The sequence below is a fragment of the Vicugna pacos genome, chromosome 29 (assembly GCF_048564905.1).
Source record: "Vicugna pacos chromosome 29, VicPac4, whole genome shotgun sequence".
In the NCBI taxonomy this organism is placed as follows: Eukaryota; Metazoa; Chordata; class Mammalia; order Artiodactyla; family Camelidae; genus Vicugna; species Vicugna pacos.
In genome coordinates, this window is record NC_133015.1 from 15,899,553 (window position 1) to 15,921,696 (window position 22,144).

The window sequence follows — 22,144 nt, forward strand, 5'->3', positions numbered from 1 at the left end:
ATCCTCCAACCCCACTTAAACCACTCTAGCTGCTGCTTCATGGAAAAGATATAAGCTTTCCTAGTTGAACCCTGTTCAAACTGCAGATATGTGAGTTAAATAAGTGATTGTTTTTTAAGCCATAAAGGTTTTGAGTGATTTGTTATGCAGCAATAGCTGACTAGAAAAGAAGCCAGAAAAGACTTGTGACAGAGACACAGAGAGAGAGAGAGAGAGAGAGAGAGAGAGAGAGAATATGATACAACTCAAAGCTGCCAAATATATAAAAGCTATAGATTTAGAAGCATTCTCATCACCCAAGTTTAATACAAAGAAGCCAAGTTTCAGCTGAAAATAGTCACACCTAGGTACATCATGGTAAAGTTGAAAAAATAAAAGAGAAAGTGAAAATCTTAAAAACATTGAAGTAAAACTGACAGGTGACTTCACAACATGATAAAATGATACCTTCAAAGTGCTGAGAAGAAAAAAAAAGCCTTGACTTTTATATCCAGTGAAAATATTCTTCAAGAAAAATGGAGGATGAAGAAATTTCAGACAAAGATAATTCATCATCAGTAATCACAAACTAATATAAATATTAGCTGATATTCTTCAAGCCAAAGAAAAGTAATTTAAGATGGCATCTCATAGAGGAAGAAAGAAGTGAACAGCATCAAGGAGAGTAAAATTTGAGGAAAATGTAAATGAATATTGGCAATATATGATGATAATAATAAAGCTTTGTAGTGTTTAAAATATGTAGGAAATTTAAATACATGGCAACACTAGTGAATAATTAAAAATGGAGTTCTAAATAAAAAGGATAAAAGGATCAATGAACATGAGGCTCTGCTAAATAAACAATACATGCTGCAATCTCAAGAACAATCATTGAAAGGATATTAAAAAGGTATGTGACCTTCAACCTTGTAGGATTCAAGAACTGGTAACATCTTAGGCAGTACGCCAATGTAAATAGAAAAACTTTGGGCAGCTAGAAGGAGATAATTTTGGCTAACAAGGAAGTCCCATGATCCTATCAGACAGCAGAGATTAACCTTAATTCACAATGATTTATTTTTCCTCCTAAAAGTTAGGCTGCACCATTAGTCCATGTTTACCTTCTTTGCTTAGTAAAGTAGATCTTTAAAAACCATTATATTAGTAGAATTTTGTAAATGGCATTTCTTAGGGAGATGATGATCTCTGTTTGAAATAGCACTCATGTACAGGTAGCTTAAAAACTAATTTTCTTCTCACTGAGTTATGAAATATGTAAAGGGCCAAATACCTGGGCCTCCCCATCATTTGTGTGAGTGTTAGCCAAAGCTACATATATGAATCTTCTCCTCAGAGTTCCTCTCTAGGTAAAGATTTCCCCACTGTGTACTTTATCCATTCACATTTCTTATCCTTACAATTTGGACCCTCTCTGGTTTTTTTCATGGCTTACCTTTTCAGGCTTATTTCTCTCTAATCCACTGTAAATGTCCACTGTCTTCCCCAGATAGTATTAACTGCTATGTTCCCTAGGCAACCAAACAATGCTCTTTCTGCCTCTGTGCAATTGCCCAAGCTACAGTCTTGCTTGTATTCTTGCCCATCCCTGCCCTCCAAAATCTTACCCATCTCTCAGTTCCAGAACCACTTTCTTCATGAACATCTCTCTAATTCCATGTTTCTTCTGTGGACTTAATGTTATATTTCATTCCTTTAGCTTCCTTAGCATTCTATTTATCTCTTAAGAAATAGTATGCCTTATGCTACAGATTCTTATGCACGTCTCTGTAACTTACTATTGAAAAGAGATAACTTTTTTTTGCAACTCCCATAACATAGAGCAGCTTCTCCTTCTAAATATGTTGACTCTTCAAGATCCATAAACATGATTGTTCTCAGGAGGAATCTGGCCAATGGGGCATATGGAACGTATTGGAGACTCTTATCCAAATTCCTTGTTTGGGACAAAAATGTCCAGGTCTGCTCAATTTGTGAAGGTGAAGCAGGTCAGTGTTGAGGGGAATAATGGAACAGTTTGTCTAGCGTGAATATGCTCAAGTTCCTTCAGTAACTGAAAATACACAGGACAAAATCCATAGAGAACAGAAAAATAGCCTTGTAGCCAGCTAGTACATTCTTCCCATTTATGAAAGATGCATCTCATCTGATAGAAGGCTGCCCTATAAGCTAAGTCCACCAAGGTTAAAAAATGAACTAGATGTTCCTTCAGTTTGTTGTCATTATTGTATTTTATAGTTTTAAGCCACACCTAGAAAAATAAAAGAATATTCCAAGATAGACAAAAAGTATTTGGTAAAAGAATTAAAAACATGTGCTACTCACTTATAACTTTGATTTTTCAAAATAACAAAGAATTGGACCATGTATCTCCTATTTTTAATCTTAAAGAATTCAACTCCATACAATACTCCAAAAATTTTTGCATTTCAAAAGAACAGTTCAGCTGTCTCGTTGTTTAAATACAGTCTTCTCTGATACCTGTTTTTAAATTTTCTGACCACTATTGCATGTGACAAGGAGTTCTAATAAGCAAAGCAGGTAATTTGAAGCATGTAACCTTATATATATTGCTGAGTAACTTGACACATTTTTCCTTTACACTTAATAATAGTTTATTTGGTGAGATTAAGTTTTATATGTTATTACATGTTAGCCTTTAAATTTTTTCTAGGAACTTAGAAATCAATTGAACCATTCATAATATCAGACTTTTACCTCAGACATGAGAAACATTTAAAGTAAGAGTGCCACATGAATAATTCAGAGTCATTTGGCCTCTAGAAATTGCAAAAACTTATTTATAACCAAAATAATTCTCTACAATCAATATTAGAATGAAAAATTTCAATTTGACATTAGAATGCTTTGCTTCTAACAGATAATTAGAAGCAATTATTAACTTACTTTTATATTTATTAGCCAAGTATTAATTCTTAAATATTTATTATAATAACAGATATAAAACATGCAAATGTTGACATATCTAAATTAGAGGATTTATTGACTGGTATGAGTTCTGATGCCCTAAACTTTTTTTCATTTGTTTGCTTGTTTTTAGCTTGGTTATTCACGTTTATAAATCCAAAATGTAGTTAGAGGCTGCTGGCTGGCTTGACTCTAGCTGTTTTATGACTTTATGCCTTTGTAGATGTTGAACCTACTGATTAGAGGACCTGACCCTCAATTTTACTCCACATTTATCTCCTCAAGTTTCAGCCTTTCTTCTCTATTCTCACATTTTGTGTCCAGACTTAACTTACAGATGGGAAAAGCAGCCTAGAGAAACAAGGCCCAAAGTTTAACAACATTATGAAGGCAACTCTGAAAGCACAACTCTCTGATTCATTGGACTTTTTCATCCCAGTGGTTCTCAACCTTTAGGATAAGCAAAGATCAACTGAGGAGTTTACCAGGAATACAGAATTCAGAGTCCCACGCACAGAGATTCTGCTTCAGTGTGTCTGAAGTGGAGTCCAGGAAAATGAGTATCAAACAAGTACCCCAGTAGATTCAGACATCTGTAATTTGACTTATTTAGTGACTTCGAATTATAATCTGAGAGATTAAAAACAAACACACTCCTGACATGAGTTTTTAAAATTTGTGATGTAGATTTTTATATTACCGTCATAGTAAGAAAAAAAAGTCTACTCAAAGGTTCTGCCTATTTTGTTTATAATAAAAGTTTTTAAAGATTCCCATTTAATTATTCAAGACATCTTTTCCTAAATGATGATCTTTTATAAAACTTATCTGCAATAAGTCTTATTTTAAAGTGATGCAATAAGAAATATGCACCATTCCAGAGAGCCTGACATTATTTGGAAACTTCCCGCCATGATAATTTTGTCTCAGGAGAAATCTGAAAATTCCATGAAATAACTTATGTATAATTTATAGAAAGCTGAGTCAAGAAACAGGTGTTGCCATTGGAATGATGAATCTTGTCCTTTTCCTCACTCATAAATCTCGAATACATGAGCCCCTAGACTCTAAATCAGATGCTGGGTTCACGTAGATTTCTGTCATTTATTTTCTTTCACAGAGAAAATGAAGTAGATGATCTATACATACCTTGCCAGCTGGTCCACAACCTCACATACTGAGTACAAATACCAGTACCTCAGTGGCTCCATCTTACAATTACTTGTCCCAGGACTTCAGTGTCAGATGCAGCTCTTGAAAAGTATTTGCTTCTCTGTGCTATGAGCTTGGCTACGTTGCTAGCTAGCATTCCATTTCCAGATGGATCCTATTATCATCTAATTATTTTTAAACGTTGAGTTTATTTCAAACAGTTTACCATTGTCAAGGGTCACCTCCAAGTATGACATTCCTGAAATCAAGTATTTTGGGTTCTAGATCTATGGTTAGGAGAATTTAAGAACGACCTTCTTTAGAGTGATTGATAGACCCAATGGCAAAATCTATGGCTAAACTATAAATCCAATATTAAAATTTTAATAAAGCTATAAATAATTTTATGACAATTATTCAGCCACAATTATTACCACAGACCCAAAGTCTGGCTTACCTTTACACGTTCTCCCTGAACAAACCTGAATGGTTTGCAGATACTGTTTGATGTCACGAAAGGGACACAGTATCATCACGGATGCCCTCCGGCTCAAAGCAATTTGTCCATCAATAGCAATGTCTACTCACGTTTATCCTGTTCTGCTTCCACGCCCTCACTTTCTGTGTCACTTGGCAAGATCCATGGTTGATGCACTACCTGCAACTGCTTTAAAGAGTCATCCTGCCAAAGAAGAAAGTGATTTGAATTAAACTCTAGTTGATATTGTGAATACCAATATGGACGAACACTTCAGTCCCTATGAATTACATGTCCAAAAAACCATAATAACAATTTCCTCACAATAGGGAAGACTTCTAAGTTTAAATTCCTTTTCATTTCATGGACACACCATGAACTTTGAACTCATTTTTTTCTTTCTCCTTTTAATAAGATATAATGTCCTCATAAGAAAAAAAATATCTAGAACTTGTTCCTTTCTGAATTAATATTTTCATGGAATTCTTGGCACTTGTTCTTGAAAATATAATAATGAAATAGTCAATATAAAGTTCCATAAAACATGCATGTTTGCCATCAAGGTTCCAAATTCCCTTAAATGAGAATAAAGACTAGTAGGATTTAGAGAATATTCTCAACTTAGCCTTCAGTACTACTTCACTGCCTCCTACCTCTTATTACTTCCTTATTTTTGTTAATATATTTCTCAGATACATCCTTGCTGCTCTGCACCTGCCACTGTCCTAAAGCACACCTTAACCATCTTCCATCCAGGCCGTACTGAAAGCCATCTAGGAAGTTATCTAGGATTAAGACTCATACCCTCCTTATTCTCTCCACCAGTTCCCTGCTAAAGCGAGTTTTTTTAAATGTCATATGATGTATTCATCACCTCGTATATAATCCTTGAATGGTCTTCTCATTATTCCCAGTGTAAAATCTAAACTCAGGGCCCTTCATGATATAGACTTGTCTAGCCTCTGAGCTACCGCCACTTCCATCTCCATCCCAACCCGACTCACACTTCCAGCCCAGCTATAATTAACTGGTAGCACCTTAATTTTTCATCCTCTCTAATCTACCAAGATGCTTTCCTATGTTATACTTCTTTATAGATCTTTATATGTACGTGGGTTACTAAACACACAGTTATCTCTGGCAGCTGAGAGGACTTAGATACAATGACACTCCAGTAGTAACAAACGCAACTACCACCTAGATCTTGATTTCTAAGACAATTTTTCAATGAAAAAAACAGGAATCTTAGGGAAATTATTGATTCTTGGACCAAGGCAGGAAATATACAAGATAAACCTGGAGCATCTCGTTGTGCCAGAAAACAAAAAAGTGCTAAGACACATACACACACAGAGAATGATGGGGGTATTTCAAAGGGATAAAGGAGCCAACTGAAAAATCTCTCGGTGGCCAAAGCTAGAACAATTTGAGCAATAAAGTAAATAAAGTAGCACTGGGTTACTACTCAACATGTAAAATAAATATCTATGAATCCATTCTAATGAAAATACATTATTGACTACATCAACAAATGGGCAAGAAGAGACAAATATGCCATGCAGGAGGATTTCAAATAATTTATGTAGATACTTAAGGAAGTGGAAAATAACTTCCCACATCTTTAGTATGGGCTACATATAGTGACTTTCTTCCAAAGAGTACAATATGGAAAGAGAAGGCAAAAAGAGTAACTCGACTATGGAAAAAACTGACAAACACTATCTAAAACCAGGTGATTAAGGTCAATATCAACAGTAATAATTCCTATTGATAGTATGTACCCGAGATAAAAATGGAACTTTGTCTGATGGTCTTCCTCCTAAAAACACATTATCCAAGTCTAACCATGAGAAATACCATACAAATTTCATCTGAGGGACAATCAACAAAATATATGACCACTACTCTTCAAAACTGTTATAGTCATCAAACACAAGGGAAGTCTGAGGAATGGTCGCATAAGTAGAAAAGGCAATGTGATATATCAGGTGGGGTCTTAGGACCGTAAATAGGAGGTTAGGGGAAAACTGAAGAAACATGAATAAAGCATGGATTTAGCTACTCATAGTGTATCAATACTGGTTCATTAATTGTGACAAATGTACCTATTAATGTAAAGTAATAACAATAGTTGAAACTGGGGGAGATGTTTATAGGAATTCTACTACCTTCACAGTAATTCTGTAAATCTAAAACTATTATAACATATTTAAAAAATTGAAACACTAAAACAAAAAATTTTAATGAGTTTCATTTTAAAATGAATTTCATTTTTAAAAACACAACTCTTGTAGCATCAGTAACTCTTGAAAACAGTTTGTTAATAGGATTAAAATTAAAATTCCTACCATAAGAGAGATGGGCTTTGCAGTGAAAAGTGCCCCCGGGATTAGGAGTCACAGTTCTTTACCCTGGCTAATCTAGGGCATGTCACTTCCCTCCTTGGGATAAAATGAAGCAGGTGAAGGTGCTGGATTAGATGATGTACTTTACAATTAGTAAATTCTAGATTTTGATTCCTTTAGACTCTCAGCAGAATGAGAGGCACTAAATGGACTATTGTAAAAAAAAGTCAGCAAAAGATTCAATCTTGGAATATACAATTTAGGTATAAATCAGTGTTTATTTTTAGGATTTAACATTTTTTTTCAAATTTATCAAGTATGGATTTGGTCTTACAGGGCTATACTCCAGAAGCAGCGTAAATGTGAAAAAATCTTGGCTTTAAAATTCCCTAAGAGTATAGAGAACAACAGAAGTAAAATTTGAAAAATTTTCATGTAACAGGCAGAGAAATCACATTCTTGCAGTTTTTCCAAAAATAGAACTTGCACACTCTGATGTTTAAAGAAGAAATATGAAAAAATGATCTTTTTGGTTTTATAAGGTAAAATCAAATGGCAGAACTCTTCATTTAAAACAGAAAAGTTTAAAGTGATCATGAAAAAATGTTTTTAATTAAAAAAGTATTTTGATTATTTAGCTTTTGGCCCAAATACTAAAACCTGTCTTCCTAAGCAAAGATACGACTAACAAGTCAAATGTGTTACTTTTTTCCACAATAGTTCAGAATATTAGTCAAATTACTGATAGGTTTCTGGTTTTAATGACTTCACTACTGAACAGATAAGCTGTTCTTTGTTTATTGCAAATTACATAAAGTACAAATGAAACATTAGCTTATAAAATATGTAGTTTGGGAAGAACTTTAAAATGTTGAGTTGCTGGAATCATAGAAACAGTATAAATATTGCTATTAATAGATCATTTAAATGGTTTACTTTGGTTTTCCCTTGAATACAGTTAGTAATATAATGCACCTGTTTGTTTTATCAATGCCAACAGGCAATACTATGCATGTCTTAAGTTCAGCCGATCAGACTACTTATAATTCTTTTTGATAGGGTCAAGGAGCTAAAATTGTGAACATTTTTAAAAACAACTTGACATGTTCCTCTTTGCCAATTTATTCAAAAATTTTTCTACAGGAATATTAAACTGTGTCTGAGTATAGTACAAACTGTTTCATATTCCCAAGAGCAAGTTCTTTGGATTGCTTTTAGAAGAAATGCCATTCATCCTTTTTCTCAAACACTTTCACCGTAAGTACGCAAATGTCCAGGGACCAAGAGTGGTGGGAAATAGTGACATGTCTCATATGGAAAACAGTCACCAGCCCTGTATCAACATATCATTTTATCTGTTAACAGAATAAGTGCTTTATAAACTCCAGCAGTATTGTTATTCCACATGGATAGCTTATTTTTAGATTCTCTAAATGCAGTCAATCAGTGATTGATGTCATGTGTGGCCATGGAACTTCAGGTTATTTAGAGAAAAAAAAATGCTCTTTGCTAAAGACTTTCACCACTGGATAATTTCATTCTGAGGCAACTAAATATTTCTTTCCCTTTGGTTAAGAATGAAAATAATACACAGCCCATCAGTTTCCATCTTTCAAAAAGGATTAATTAGTTTTATTTTCTGTAACCATAGGGACTGATCCCTAAAGTATGCTGCAAATAAAGAAAAATAGAATTATACTCCACTCCATGGACATTTAAATAAACTGATTCTACTGACAAAGAATTAAGTCTACACTTCTGTTAAAATGAAATTCTCCATACATAATTCACATACTTAATAAAGTTTGGAAATAACTCTGTTAATGAATTGGCTAGTATTATCAGGTCCATAATTTTTTAGTGAATTATATTTTTGTAGCTTATTTCTTTTGCATATTATAAAAGGGCAATTTAAACAAAAGAAGAAGGAAGTTTGAGAAAATGTAAGTTTGAATGAACAGGATCTGGAAAAAGAAAACAAAGGGAGTAGATAATGAAATTACAAAAATATAATAGATTGTGAAAAACATTACAAAATAAACACAAGCTGCTAAACAAATTTATCTGTGTTTAACTGTGCACTGGGATTGCCCTCCAACTGCCCTCCATCTTATTTCTTAAATTCCATTTTGTGGTTTTTTTCTCTCCAAGGAAATTGTAGGATGAAGTTGTAAGGGCTCTGAAATTAACAAAAGGTGACTGGTCCGTCACTGAAAAACAAGTTATTTTTCTAGCAAGCCCTTCCATTTATCTGATTCTATGGAAGCTCTGAGTCTCTCATTGATTTTGAGCTATTTTATAGCTATGTGACTTACAGAAATGTATAGTAGTGTAAATAATTCTTGGCCATATAAGTGCAAACTGCAACTATTTGAATGCAACTGATTATCAATCTATGCATATTGATCAGTTTTGCCATTTTTTTACATCTATTTATAATGTTATTTCAGCAGTCCTTATCTGACTATGTGTTGTGCGGGTTCGAGTTCTCCTTTGAGCTGGCTGTAACATCTTACTGGTTTCCTCATTTATTACCGAATTAAATAAATCCTTGACATGTTCATTTTTTTATCTGTATGAAAGCCATGTAATTATAATTTTTTCAAAAATTGCCTTTAACAACATGTATCAATTTCAGGGTTTCCTTAAAAAAAATCCTTGCTTGGTAAGTTTCCTAAGTGGAATAAAACTATGATACTGAATAACAGCAATTTCAATTTTTAAAAAGTAAATCCCTGTGCATGATAAATGTAAATTATCTCTTATTTACTATAGGAAATAGTGTCGTGCACTCTGCTTCAGAAGTAGAGTTGGAACTTGATTACACGAAGGATCACAGAATACACCGCAGGAGGAAAAGACAGGCCAAAATTGGCATGAAAAGTGATTTTAAGATATTTCATTGCATGAAATTGATCCCCTTTCCAGTTCAGATGATACAGCTGGCAAAACCAGCCTCAACAGATTTGAGAAGGCCTGTGTGCTTAACATGCTTCCTTTCTCGTCTGACACCCTCGGAGGCTGTGAAGCTGCCACTTGGCGCCCTGAGTTAGTTCAGACTCCTCTGTATGTTGCCTCCGGCCTTCAGCTGACTTCCTGAAACTGTGAGGAACTGCTTTAAACTGCTCGTGAAAAAGCTTAAAAAATTGTTGCCTTCAGTTTTTAGTTCTTTATAGTTTCTCAACCATTTAAATTGACAATACTTATCTGATGAATAGATACGCAAATCAATACATTTCTCTAATAATTAGGGAATTTTTAACCAGTACACTATGCTACTTCCCAGTTAGTTATCTGGGAAATATGATATTTTAAATGGAATAGTGTCTCTACAAAAGGTATAGCAAGCTTTGCAAGTACTTGATTTTGATAAGTTGTTTTAAATCGTTATGTATACATGTATGTTCTGAGTGAATGTTACTGTTATAATTCTAACTGTTAAAATTTTTGCAGTGTGAAACCTTTGTTCCTACCTTGAGTTATCAAATACCTTACATGTAAAAAACACGTAATTTTTAAAAAATGTTAGAAACATTTTGAGGATTAACAGAAGTAAACTATTATAAAAAAATCTCCTTTTTTGATTTGGTCAAAAATATAAATCCTATCTGGAAAAATAATACATTAAAAAATAGAAACTATGGAACAGAAGTTTTATCTTAACTTTACTTTTAGAACAGACCGTATAGTCTCCTTAGTTTTGATTTAGGTCTAAACAGAATTGTCTGACATCATGTGGTTATGATTCTGTCTAATTATAAGACTAAATTAAAAAAAATACAGAGACTTTGATCTGCAAAGAGCTGTTCAAACTTTAGCAAGAAATGTTAAATACAATAAAAATGTAAACTCTATGGTTTATTTGAGTTTTAGTGTGTACTAAATAAAAGCAAATGTTTGCTGGATCACTTAACTTCAATGCTTCTAACATTTATAAATACTATTCCTTATTGTTTGCTGATTCTACTAACATGAAGAAGGGGGGCAAAAGTGAAATAAGAGTGTAAGTGAGAAAAACAAAAACTATCATTTTATGGCTCACATTCTTAACGTGTTAGCACTGGCAATGGAGGAGAGTTTGAATATACACTTCCCAAAGAACAAATGGATTAATGTCTACAAAAAGAAACTAACTATTAATAAGTTAATAGTTCATTAATTAAGATCATGCTTAGTTTTTCTGTAAAGGATGATCATTCTTGGTTTAAAAAAGAGCTAAAATCTAAATATCAACCAATATTAGATCAAAAATACTACGTGACACTGAACCCCTAGAGTGGCAGGGCTTCTCCTGGGCAGCTCACACACACTCCCAAATTCAAACTGAAAGTCACTGATGACTCTTAAGCTAGAGAGACTATATGCCCTAGTCAACTAAAAATATTATTCTTGAGAGTAAATGAATCAATAAAACTCATGTATTTATTAATAGAAGTTTCCCCTTTCCCTACGCTATACAAAATTGCAGATTTTCTGTGATATATGCATTTCCTTCCTGGAAATAGCATTGGAAAGAACACTTTGGGGCAGTGCTTCTCAAACTTTAGAATGTTTATGAATCACACAGGGCTCTTGTTAGAAATGTAAATCTGGATTCTTTGGATCTGGCATGAGTCCTGAGGTTTTGCATTGCTTAGAAGCCCTCAGGTCATTTAACGCTGCTAGTCAGGGCACCACACTGAGGAGCAATGCCCTGCCAGCACTTCTCAAGAAAAGGCACCAATTCCCAACCTTATCACATTAAGAATTTGCAACTGCATACAACATAGCACGTTCAGATTGCACATGTGTAATGATGGAGAAAATAAGAGTCATTTCCTTGGATAAGAACCACAAAATTAGAATGACTTATTTGTAAAGTTCTATTGTGTATGGAGTCCATTACTGTGCCAGCACCCTTCCCCTACAGTACTAGGCTTATAAAGGACACATTACAAAGGGTATTAAGCACCCTTTTGGTGGAGGTGACCCGCAGTCCTACTACCAAGTAGGGGAATGCTGAGCTAAGGGCTGGAGCGACCACAGAATCCTAAAGGGAGGTTCTGTTGGTATACACATAAAGCTACATTAATTGCTTTAATGTATTTTTCTTAATTTCTGCATCAGATCCATTAAATTGAAATTTAAAGTCGGCACACCAACCATCCAACTTTTGCCCTATATACTTTGATTTTTCTAACCTGAACTGAGAACATGTACCTAGTTACTTCCTTTTTTCTTCTGTTACCATTTCTCCATGTGCCTTTTGCAAAACGTTACCTCCAGACAAGGATGCAACCCAGCGATGTTAGAGACTTAAAGGGGTGCTATGAACTCTGACTTTCTTCTCCAAGTGATATTTGGAAGTAAGAGTGAATTAAAGTATGAGTGCACTGTTCTGAATACATATATGGAGTACCTACTACATCCAGTAGGCCACTCAAAATGGTTTTTGAATGGATCCATGCATGCAAGAATAAAATATTTAGAGAAACAGATTCTGTCTTGCTGAGAAGCAAAATTCAAACCAAATATTTGCTACATCTATGACATCATCACCAAACTGTTTCCCAGTTTCCTTCACCTGCAACAGATTCAGAGGACTAATTTAGTAACCACTGTGGTTTGGCTTCAGACCAAGTTTTATGGAATCTGTCCACTGGTTTATCTGAGAGTTCCCAAATACAGTTTGCAGACATCCCAAAGACACATCCTGTGACACAGAGCACCCTTGGTTAGTTCCAAAATAAATCCAGGAGTCTAAATGGGTTTTCAACAAGAATCTGCCATACATTTTTAATGTCAAGAGATAGCACTGTGCTTAATGGCTTGCACAAATAACATCCTTGGTGAGCAACTGTCACATGAATGAATGCCAATTTGGTACAGATTATTCTTTCTATGAGAGCAATAATCATGCCTTACTTTTTTGTGCATGGCCAATGTAAAACATGTGTTTCCCATTTATTAGGACATCAACAAATGTTTGTGAGTGAAAATATAGGCTAGCCTTAGGTTTATACAGCATTACTTCCATTTCAAGATGAATTAATATATAGTATCTCCCTACTGAGGAGAAACAAAAAGCATTTTGATAACTTATTATTTACTGCCTCGTTTTTGTGGGCATGACCAGTGGACGGGTATAGACAGGCAGATGGAGAATGCCCAAGTGTTCCACCCTACATGATAGGCTGATCTCAGACTGTGCTTCAAGGCCACCTGAACACTCACATCTTCCATGTAGCTTTTCAATGACTGTCCTCCACTGGAGGCTTCTCCCTAGAGGCAAAGAGGAAAGAGGTAGAAAAAGTCAGGAGAAGGAGAGAGAGAAAGAAAGAAGAGTCACTGCAGAGCAGTGCGACCTGGAGCAACGCCCTGTCTTTACTACCCACCCCCCATCTCAGGGGATACCTGTGGTATTCATTTGCCAAATTCTTACTCTCAAGGAGGCGATAATTTTTTCAAGGCAATAGTATATCTTTTAGGTGGATTTCAGGTCACATAAACAAAGAACCAGCTAGAGTAGCTAACTAAATCCTAGGACAGAGTGCTCAATGAGCAGCATAAGATTTTCTGTTATTAACTTTATAAATGTGCCCTTCAAATTAGATTAAGAAAAAAGCCACTAATTCTGGATTCAGTAATTCTGTGTGAAGACCTAACACAAGGACTTAAAAATACTTATGGAAAGAGCACAGGCCGTTAACCTGCCCTTTCCCAGATGTTGATAACCAGTCTTTCTCACCTTACTTGTATGTTATTAGTAAATTCTCCATTATTTGTGCCTTTTACTAGCATCTCATTGAATGCCAGTAATCACTGAGATTTTAAATCACTGAAATTTAAAACATCAAATTAAATATATACTGCAAACCCATCTAAACATTGGTGGTCAAAACTGTCAAACAACTTGTTAGTTTGGAAAAGTTTTATACACACACACACACACACACATATATGCACACACACATTTTACTGAGGTGTAGTTGATTTACAATATTGTGTTAGTTTCAGATGTCCAGCAAAGTGATTCAGTTAGGAAAAGTTATATTTTTATACTTCATGCCAGAGACATTTGGAAATAAATTCTGAGAGATCATGAAATGATAAATTCTAAGACACCATATGTGTTTAAAAGGTAACTAAATAAGTGTGAATAAAGCTTACATTTATTTCTACAACTTTTCAAGGACCCTCCTTTTTAACTTTTCAAGGCTCTCACATACACGATCTTACTTGATTGGTTTTTCACTACAGCTTGAGGGTAAGACAGCCTCAGGCCAATTCTGATACATACAGAAATTGAGGAGAGGCGGCTGACTGAAGGGCTTACAGTCCAGGAGCCAAACAAGGCACTGCTGAGACTGGACTCAACTCTGACATTTGCCTATCTTGAAAATTTAAAAATAAAAAATTAAATACACTTTGGTAAAGAAAAAAAATTGTGATGTATACTCCAAATGACTTTGAGAGAGTTAAAAAAATTAATTTCCAAACAAAAATCAAGTTAGGACTAAAGTGCTGGGATTCCTAAAAACGTAGAAATCACGGATGTGGTCATACGCTTTTTCGCAAATCCTGGTTTCCACTGGCAAAAAATGAATCTGCTGTAGTTTAAATATTTCCAAATGCGTCCAAGCTTGTGGGATTTTTCAATGGATAAGATAGTGAAAAAGATAGGATAGTTACATTTACTTAAACGAAAACATAAACTATTAGGAAAAATCAAATCCATATAAATCCCCCAAACTGAGAGGAATTTAACTCAAAGCATACAGAGAGGGCTGGAAACTTATTTCAGATAAAATGCTTTTTGTAGTTGAACTTGCTGTAGTATCTCCCCTCTTTTGGACAACTAGTCTAGAAGGAATGCTGTGGGCTCTCCCAGTGCGGCTTTTCTGTGGGACAGAACTGGTCCTTTCGTGCCAGTAATCCCTCCCCACTGCCTGTGCTGCGAGGGGTAAGGGAACGAGGTGGTGAGCTGCCTGGCGCTGCAGAGCTGTGTTCCGGAAGGGCCAGTGTCTGAGGGCTCGCAGCGCGACAGTGACACGCTGCAGAGCAGCCCCTGCGCGCTCACTGATGGCAGTGATTTGTTTCCTTGGGTCTGGAGGGCAGTGGTTCTCCCAACGTGTCTGGACCGTTTGCCGTGTGATGCTAAGACCTGGTGATGACTGAGGGCTTTCTTGACGATCAGATGTAGCGACAGCACTGTGAGTCACCAGACCTCTTGACAGGCTGTCTCTTCCCCACAGTGCCAGGTCCTTTCCAGTATCTGCACCGTAGACAAGGAGCAACCTACACCACACCGTTTGTATTCAAGGCCACACAGATTGGAGTCTGGCTGTGGCTGCCTTTCATAAACCACTGACATGGTGGCCCTGATGAATGAGGAGCACGAAGGGAAGGAGTCTGGGAGGAGAACACAGAGAAAACACACTTTTGCAGAGATTATAAATGTGGCACAGAGCCAAGGGAACAAAGCAAAGAACAAGACGTCAGGATCTCTGAGTCTTGGGACCGGGAGAGATGGCCCCGCCAAGAGGCTTCATTCAACATGTCTGTCCCAGGTTCCCCATTTCCAACATGGTCCTGCTGAAACCTGGTCCCCTCCTTCTCCCACGGGTGGCGCTGATGAACTAAAACCCCGTCCAAAGGACAGAGCTATCGACCTCAGCCATCCTTTCCTTAGTTTTAAAGAACCGGCATTTTAAATATCAAGTCATTCTAACAATATAATATTTTGGTTATCACCTGGAAATGAGTCAAAAATCCCCAAATGCAATTTCCCTTGAAAAACAAAGAGAAGAAAGGGGATAGAAAGGAGGCAGCCCGGGGCGTGTGAAGGAGAGAAAGGGCAGGATACATGGAAACTATGCCTCAAAAAAAAAAAAAAAGAAAAAAAAAAGAAAAAAGAAGAGAAGAAAAGGTATTTCCTGAAATGTGGTTTCACTTATTATGAATCTTAATATAACTAACAGTTGAGATGAAAATGTTTTGAATGTGAAGTACAAAATATATCATAAGCTCAGAGAAAGAAAGAAAAAGAGGCCGATATGATTACTGCTTAACACACGACATGGGGGCGTGGCTGTAAGAGACAAAGGCTCTCCTCACTCCGCTGGTTCTTCTCCAGTGAAGGACACACTCTCAGGGACATGGAGTGTCCCAGAGACAGAGCTGGGACTAGACCCACACTCTCCTAAATCCATCACCATCTTCCACCCTCCCAGGCTTCTCTTGTTTCATTCAGTGGGTATTTCCCGTTCATCTCTTACTAATCTTGAGACAAAATGCATACAGACCTGCACTTGCATGTAGACTACGTTTATTCTCAAACATTTTATGGCTAAGACCTCTGCTATTAATTTCCCGAGAGAGACAGTCCCATGAGAACCCTACTTCCACCAGCCACCAGAGTGTTCTTTTTTTCCCACCTTTTACCAGTGAAACTAAGCAATAATCTTGACACACAGGGCACCTTCTTAAGAAGTACCTGGGGCACTCAGAACCCACAGGAGGATGGACTCCACAGCAATGGCCGCGGCACTTCTGAACCCATGGGACCCATCACACTTTGCCCATTATTTATTTCCTAAGGGTTTAGAAAGCACCTATTGTGTGCCACATAATTGCAAGGCTTAGGGACAAAGAAGTAAATAAGAACTCATCTCTACCACAAAAAATTCACCTTGAGAAAGCAGATATGCAAGTCATTAGAATAGAGAGCAAAAGTTACTTGGCCCCAAGCCCAAGGTGTTAAGGGGATAAACAGGAGGAAAAGGCGCCTAACCTTTCATTCATTTAGCGAGCACGTTCTGAGAACTTCCATGTGCTGGGAACTGCTGTAGCCACTGTACATAAAATGAGGAAGACAGAGCAGAGGGATTAAAACTTGAGGAAACCGTTCTTAAGCTTAGTCCTAAAGACCATTAGCCAGATGATGGGGCTGAATGAGGAGAAGGATGCACACCAGGCAGACGGAGAATTTCGTGCGAGGGCCCAGGCGTGAAACCACAAGCCTCCCCGTGAAGACCGCCCACTCCACCATGCACAGAGACTGCGCTGCATTTTGAGATGTAGAGATAACAACATCGTGTCGTTCCCTAATTTTATACCATAATTTCCTGTCATATAGCTGCTAATATAATGGTTATATGTTGTGCTTTCTAATTGTATTATTACACAGGGTTACTGAATTTGTGACAGATGATACAGAGATTGAAGTTCAGCTCTCCACACTCCAGCAAACCTGATAGGCAGCAACTACTGATACGAAGAGAACAGGCAGTGATCCATTTCCAATTAGTAAAAAATCTGGGGCAATACTTTAGAAACTCAGACATCTGTGGAAAGTTCAGGAGTCTTTTAGATCATCTACGTAGCCACTAAATTGAGCGTTACACTTGCTTTCAGACTTACACGTATGAACAGGTGCTGCTTCTAATTGGCCTCAATGTCTTTTCATATCGTTGAAAATTCTTGTTCTGAAAATTTGCTTACAATCTTACGAACAAATACAGCACCAGTGAAGACTTTGACTTTCTTTCTCTGACAATGACACTTTTATCCAATAAAGAAAGTACTTGACTGCTGTAGCATTAATAAGGGCTAAACGATAGTAGCATTTTAAAGAAAGGTGTTATGATCTTACTCTACCTTAAGTTCCACTGTTCTCACAGGTCACGTCTACCAGGTATCGGCAACCTGAGGCATGATCAGAGCCACATCTGGCCGCTCAGAAAGGACCTAATAATACTCAATCCCTTTGCGCATAACCAACTTTTAAATTAAAATGAAAACAAGTTACATTTTTTCCCCCAATTTCCTCATGTTTAGCTAAATATTTTCTTCAGGGACAATGCCCTTGCCTTAGAGGCTAACCTTAGAAGAATTTTAAAAGGCAGAAGCAATTGTGAAATTAATGACTATTACTAACAATGCTACATTTTAAACAATTTAAGGTATTTTAGTGTTCCTTGTTATTTTCTGAAAAGTTACTATTCAGTTGCAAAAAAAAAATCATTTTATTCTTTTCTTCCTATGTTAAAAAATGAGAGTGCAAAACCAGTAATGAGAGCCTCCCTGTTTGGGACAGTGGTAATTTTTATCAATGGATGTTGAATAAGAGAAGAGACAAAATGAGAGGGTGGGACTGTAGACTGGATGGCTGGTATAATCCTTTTTAATTGCAATGACATAAAATAGACTGAGATATATGTTACTGATCAAGTAACTTTTTATTTTTTATTTTTTTGTTCAATTGACTTAAAAAAAATCCATTTGACCTTAAACTATTCATTGTGCCAATGCAGCAAATTATCAGTTATAAGATCTTGGAAAGTCACAACTTTCCTTCTGAAGCTGGGACTCCTCATGTATAAAGCGTGGACAACAGACCCACAGGATTATTTCACGTGGGACAGTGAATGCGAAAAAGTACTGCAAACTTCAAAGAACTATGCAACTGTAAAGTGCAGTGTTGTGACCCTGTAAATGTGTGTACCTTCCCTGATCCACCCACCTGCTGCTCTTCCTGCCTCCTCCCCTGGCCCCATCACTCAGATCTTCACATGCCCCTTTGACAGTGTGCACGTCTTTACCAAAACACATATCGTCCTCTGTTATGGTCACTGGCTACTTTCTCTCTCCCGTTTTACTCTAAGTTGTTGGAGGGCAAAAATTGTTTTTATTAATTTTTACTTCCCAAATCCCACTACAGGGCCTGGCAATATAGATGAAACTGAGTATTTGAAGAATGAATAAATGAATGAACAAACAAACGATTCGTAGATCTTACATTGCTCTGGATCGACACAGAGCTTACACAAATAATCAAGCTAATAAATGGTAGGATGAGAGTGCTATCTCACTTTTAAAATCAGCAAGTAGATATTATTGGATGTTTGTGCAATAAACACACTGAAGAAATCGCTGATTACTGAAGATTTGTAAGTAGTTATTGAATAGAACTTTCACCTTGAAATATGAAAACTATATATTAGTAAGTATATTTTTGCTATTTTGCTAACCTACTGCTATGAATAATTATTTTTGCAGTACTGAAAAATGGAAATACTTTAAATTGGCCTCTTAAAAATATAAGATGTAGAGTTTAGCAAAGAAGTTTTTTTTAAATTTCAGACATAAACATTAAAATAGAAGGGACACAAGAATAAACACAACAGATAATGCCTTAAAAGAATAAGAAGATGAATGAGAGGGAAATTTTTTTAAATCAGAGAGAAATTAAGAAAGATATTTTTAAGAAAGGATTTTAGGGACTGTGATAAAAATTGAAGACAGGTGGAGAAGACGAAATATATAGAAAACAGGAGACCTTAAGGCAGAAAACAAAAGCAAGGGAAGAGTCGATGCAAAAAGTTATAATTCAAGAAAACTTTCCTGAAATAATGATAAAAGAAATTACATATTGCACTGCATACTTGGCAACAGTGAGCCAGACTGATATGCCCCAGCAAATTTATTGCGTTTTAAAGAAAAAAGTCCTTTGGTCACATCGAGAAAAACATATCACATGACTTATAAGGAGAAAATATTCAGATTATCATTAGACTTTCACAGCAGTGATTTATGACAGAAGAAAAATGAAGTAATATATTTTAGATACTGAAAAAAAGAAAATGTGAGCCCAGTAATCTAATGGAGAATGAGCTTTGGAAACCAAATGCCTAGCTCTAAGAACAGATGGTGAGTGTTAACTATAAAGTTACCTGTCCTAAGACCACATGACACTTGAAAAGCAGGACGGTATTATGCATTGGCTACATACTCTGACAATGCGGCCTTGGTATAACTATTAAAAAAGCTGAGCGAGAACAGAGAAAGTCCATGTCGTTATTTTCAGTATTTATATTGGTAAATGGATTGATATTTTCATCCTAGGACTGCTGTATGTAATACGAAATAAAGCAAATGAGTTATTATGGAGTATTTTCCAATATCACCTTTTTCATTGAGAATCAGAATTGTTGATATGGAAGAAAAAGAGATATAATAAGAAAAGGGGTTAAATTTAAGTCTTGATATTCTTTAATTTGAATTGAAAGTGTCAAAGTGAACTAACTGTCCACTCAATGGGCTGGAAATAGTGACCAGCTCAGCAGCACTGAGCATCCCTGGTGTCCAGATTGTGGTCTTGAAATATCATTTCTCACTAAAACAAACAAAGACTGTTCCAAGAAAAAAAAATGGGCTGATTGCATATTTGGGGCAGGATATGTACAGCATTAGCTGTTACATCTTGTGCTGCCCAATAGCAAGGACGCTACCAGAGCCTAGCAGGGGCACAGCGAGATGACCCACAAACAAACATGAAGCGCTCACGATTTTTCCAGAGATGGAAAAATCCGAGTTTCAGCAACGATAATCATTGCCATGAGTTGAAACCTACCAAATAGGTTTAAATAAAGAATTGTTTATCTTCAGAAGTTAATAGGTAACCTTTTCATTATTTTGAAAACTAGCAAATAAAGAAGAGAAATCAGGCACGTATGCTGCCTTTCTTAGGAGAACTTAGGAGTCTTTGTCACTGGTCAAAAGGGTCTCTAAGCAAAACTATCCCAACAAATAAATTCAAAAGAAATGACAGAATTAAAATATTACCACTTTGCAACTACCAACGAATAAATAGATACTGGTCTTAAGCATTTATAGCTGCTAAGATAATAAAATGAAAAACACCCAGATGTTATGTCTCCTCTAGTCATGCCAAAAAGGAGCTTTATCCAGTTTCTGGATAAACTTCAGGAAAATAGAGAGAACTGAGGAACATGTGGAATTGTACCAAGAATACGAAGTTAGCAAAATTCAGACTGCAGAAAACTGTACCGGTCAAAATGGCCAGGGTTCTTTAACAGAATTATAAGAAAATGCAAGAAATGAAGGCGAAAGCTATAGTTTAAAAAAGACCTAAAGGCATATTTGATGTTTGAAAGTTGGCAAGGTTAACAAAAGTGTCAAGGGATGCAAATTTGGGAAATTAAGCCATACATTTGATTTGGGTGATTTTCTATACTTGTGTTTTACTTTGTAATAAAAAGATCTCTTAAACAGATAGCCAGTTGTAATATTAAACTATATTGTTATGGATATCACTATAAAGTCCAAATGAAGCGCTTAAAAAATGAGAGTGAAATGTTATCATGCTCTATTTATGGTTGGCTGTGTCTACATGGTCACGTGTCTAATCCCCCATTGATCCAAATCTTTCGGTTTGTGTAAATGAGTCTATGTAAATTGTTGGTTATATATCTACAAAAGTAGTTAAAGGGCACACTTATCATTTTGATTCAATCTTAAGCTAATCTAATTGTAACACTGACCTCATAAAAATCAGTTGGCAATTTTGATTTTTACCATTTGAAATAATTAAGCTTCTCAATTCTGTTCCATTAAGCTTTTAAAAAAATCAATAGATGTCACTCGGGAATCTGTAAAGTACCTGTATAAATTCTCTGAGGTCAGTGAAAAATGAATGTCAGCCTCATAATTTAAACCAAACATACAATGTATTCTTTTAAAATTAAATTAACCTGTATCTTTGCAAAATGCCTAAATGGCTAAGGTGACCAACTTCCTGAACCGTGACTCAGATGGGAGCCTGCAGGAAAACAGAAACCCAGGGCTCAGGAAATACCAAGACTCTCATGTCTCTCTTGTTCTCAGCCCACGTTTCCTTAATTTTAAAAGTGATCGGTGTTTTAGATAAGCAACAATACGAGGCATTTCTTTACATTGAGGGAAGCATATTTTTCTAACAGATGCATGGACACAAATAATTTTGTGTTGGTTTCTTTTAACATATGTCTCTGATTTTTTAAATTCAACAACAACAAAAAGACCAGTTTCACATTTCAGACACCCTTGCATTATTGAACACACATTAAAGAGCTGCAGAATAATTTAAACTTTGTAAGAGAAATTCTTTTTCACTGACTTGTAAATAAATGCAGGTAGTATAGTGCAGATGTAACTTAAAAGCATATTTTTAATCCTTAACACATTCATTTGAGAAGGGCTAATTTCTGTTTTTTAATTGATCCTTAAGTGATCCAAAGAGAATGCTATCTGCAGAATTCAGGTTCAAACCAAACAAATAAAATGTATGAATTAACTTTATCTAGCCTGTCCCAAACTTGGCAGCCGACGTCATAAACAGTGTCACTAGGAGCGGTGTGACGTGCTTGGCGGAAGTGCATAGAAGCATGAGTAACTTTCCAAGAAAAAGAAGTGACCTCTA

At 36.0% G+C, this 22,144-nt stretch overlaps 1 protein-coding gene across 1 annotated transcript in view; it reads right to left on the reverse strand.

Annotated features, from left to right (window-relative positions):
- C29H8orf34 (chromosome 29 C8orf34 homolog) overlaps positions 1 to 22,144 on the reverse strand; it is a 284,320-nt gene that overhangs the window by 53,380 nt on the left and 208,796 nt on the right. Inside the window, 2 exon segments of the mRNA XM_072951848.1 lie at positions 4,669 to 4,762; positions 13,117 to 13,164. Of these exon segments, the coding sequence (XP_072807949.1) occupies positions 4,669 to 4,762; positions 13,117 to 13,164 (142 nt within the window).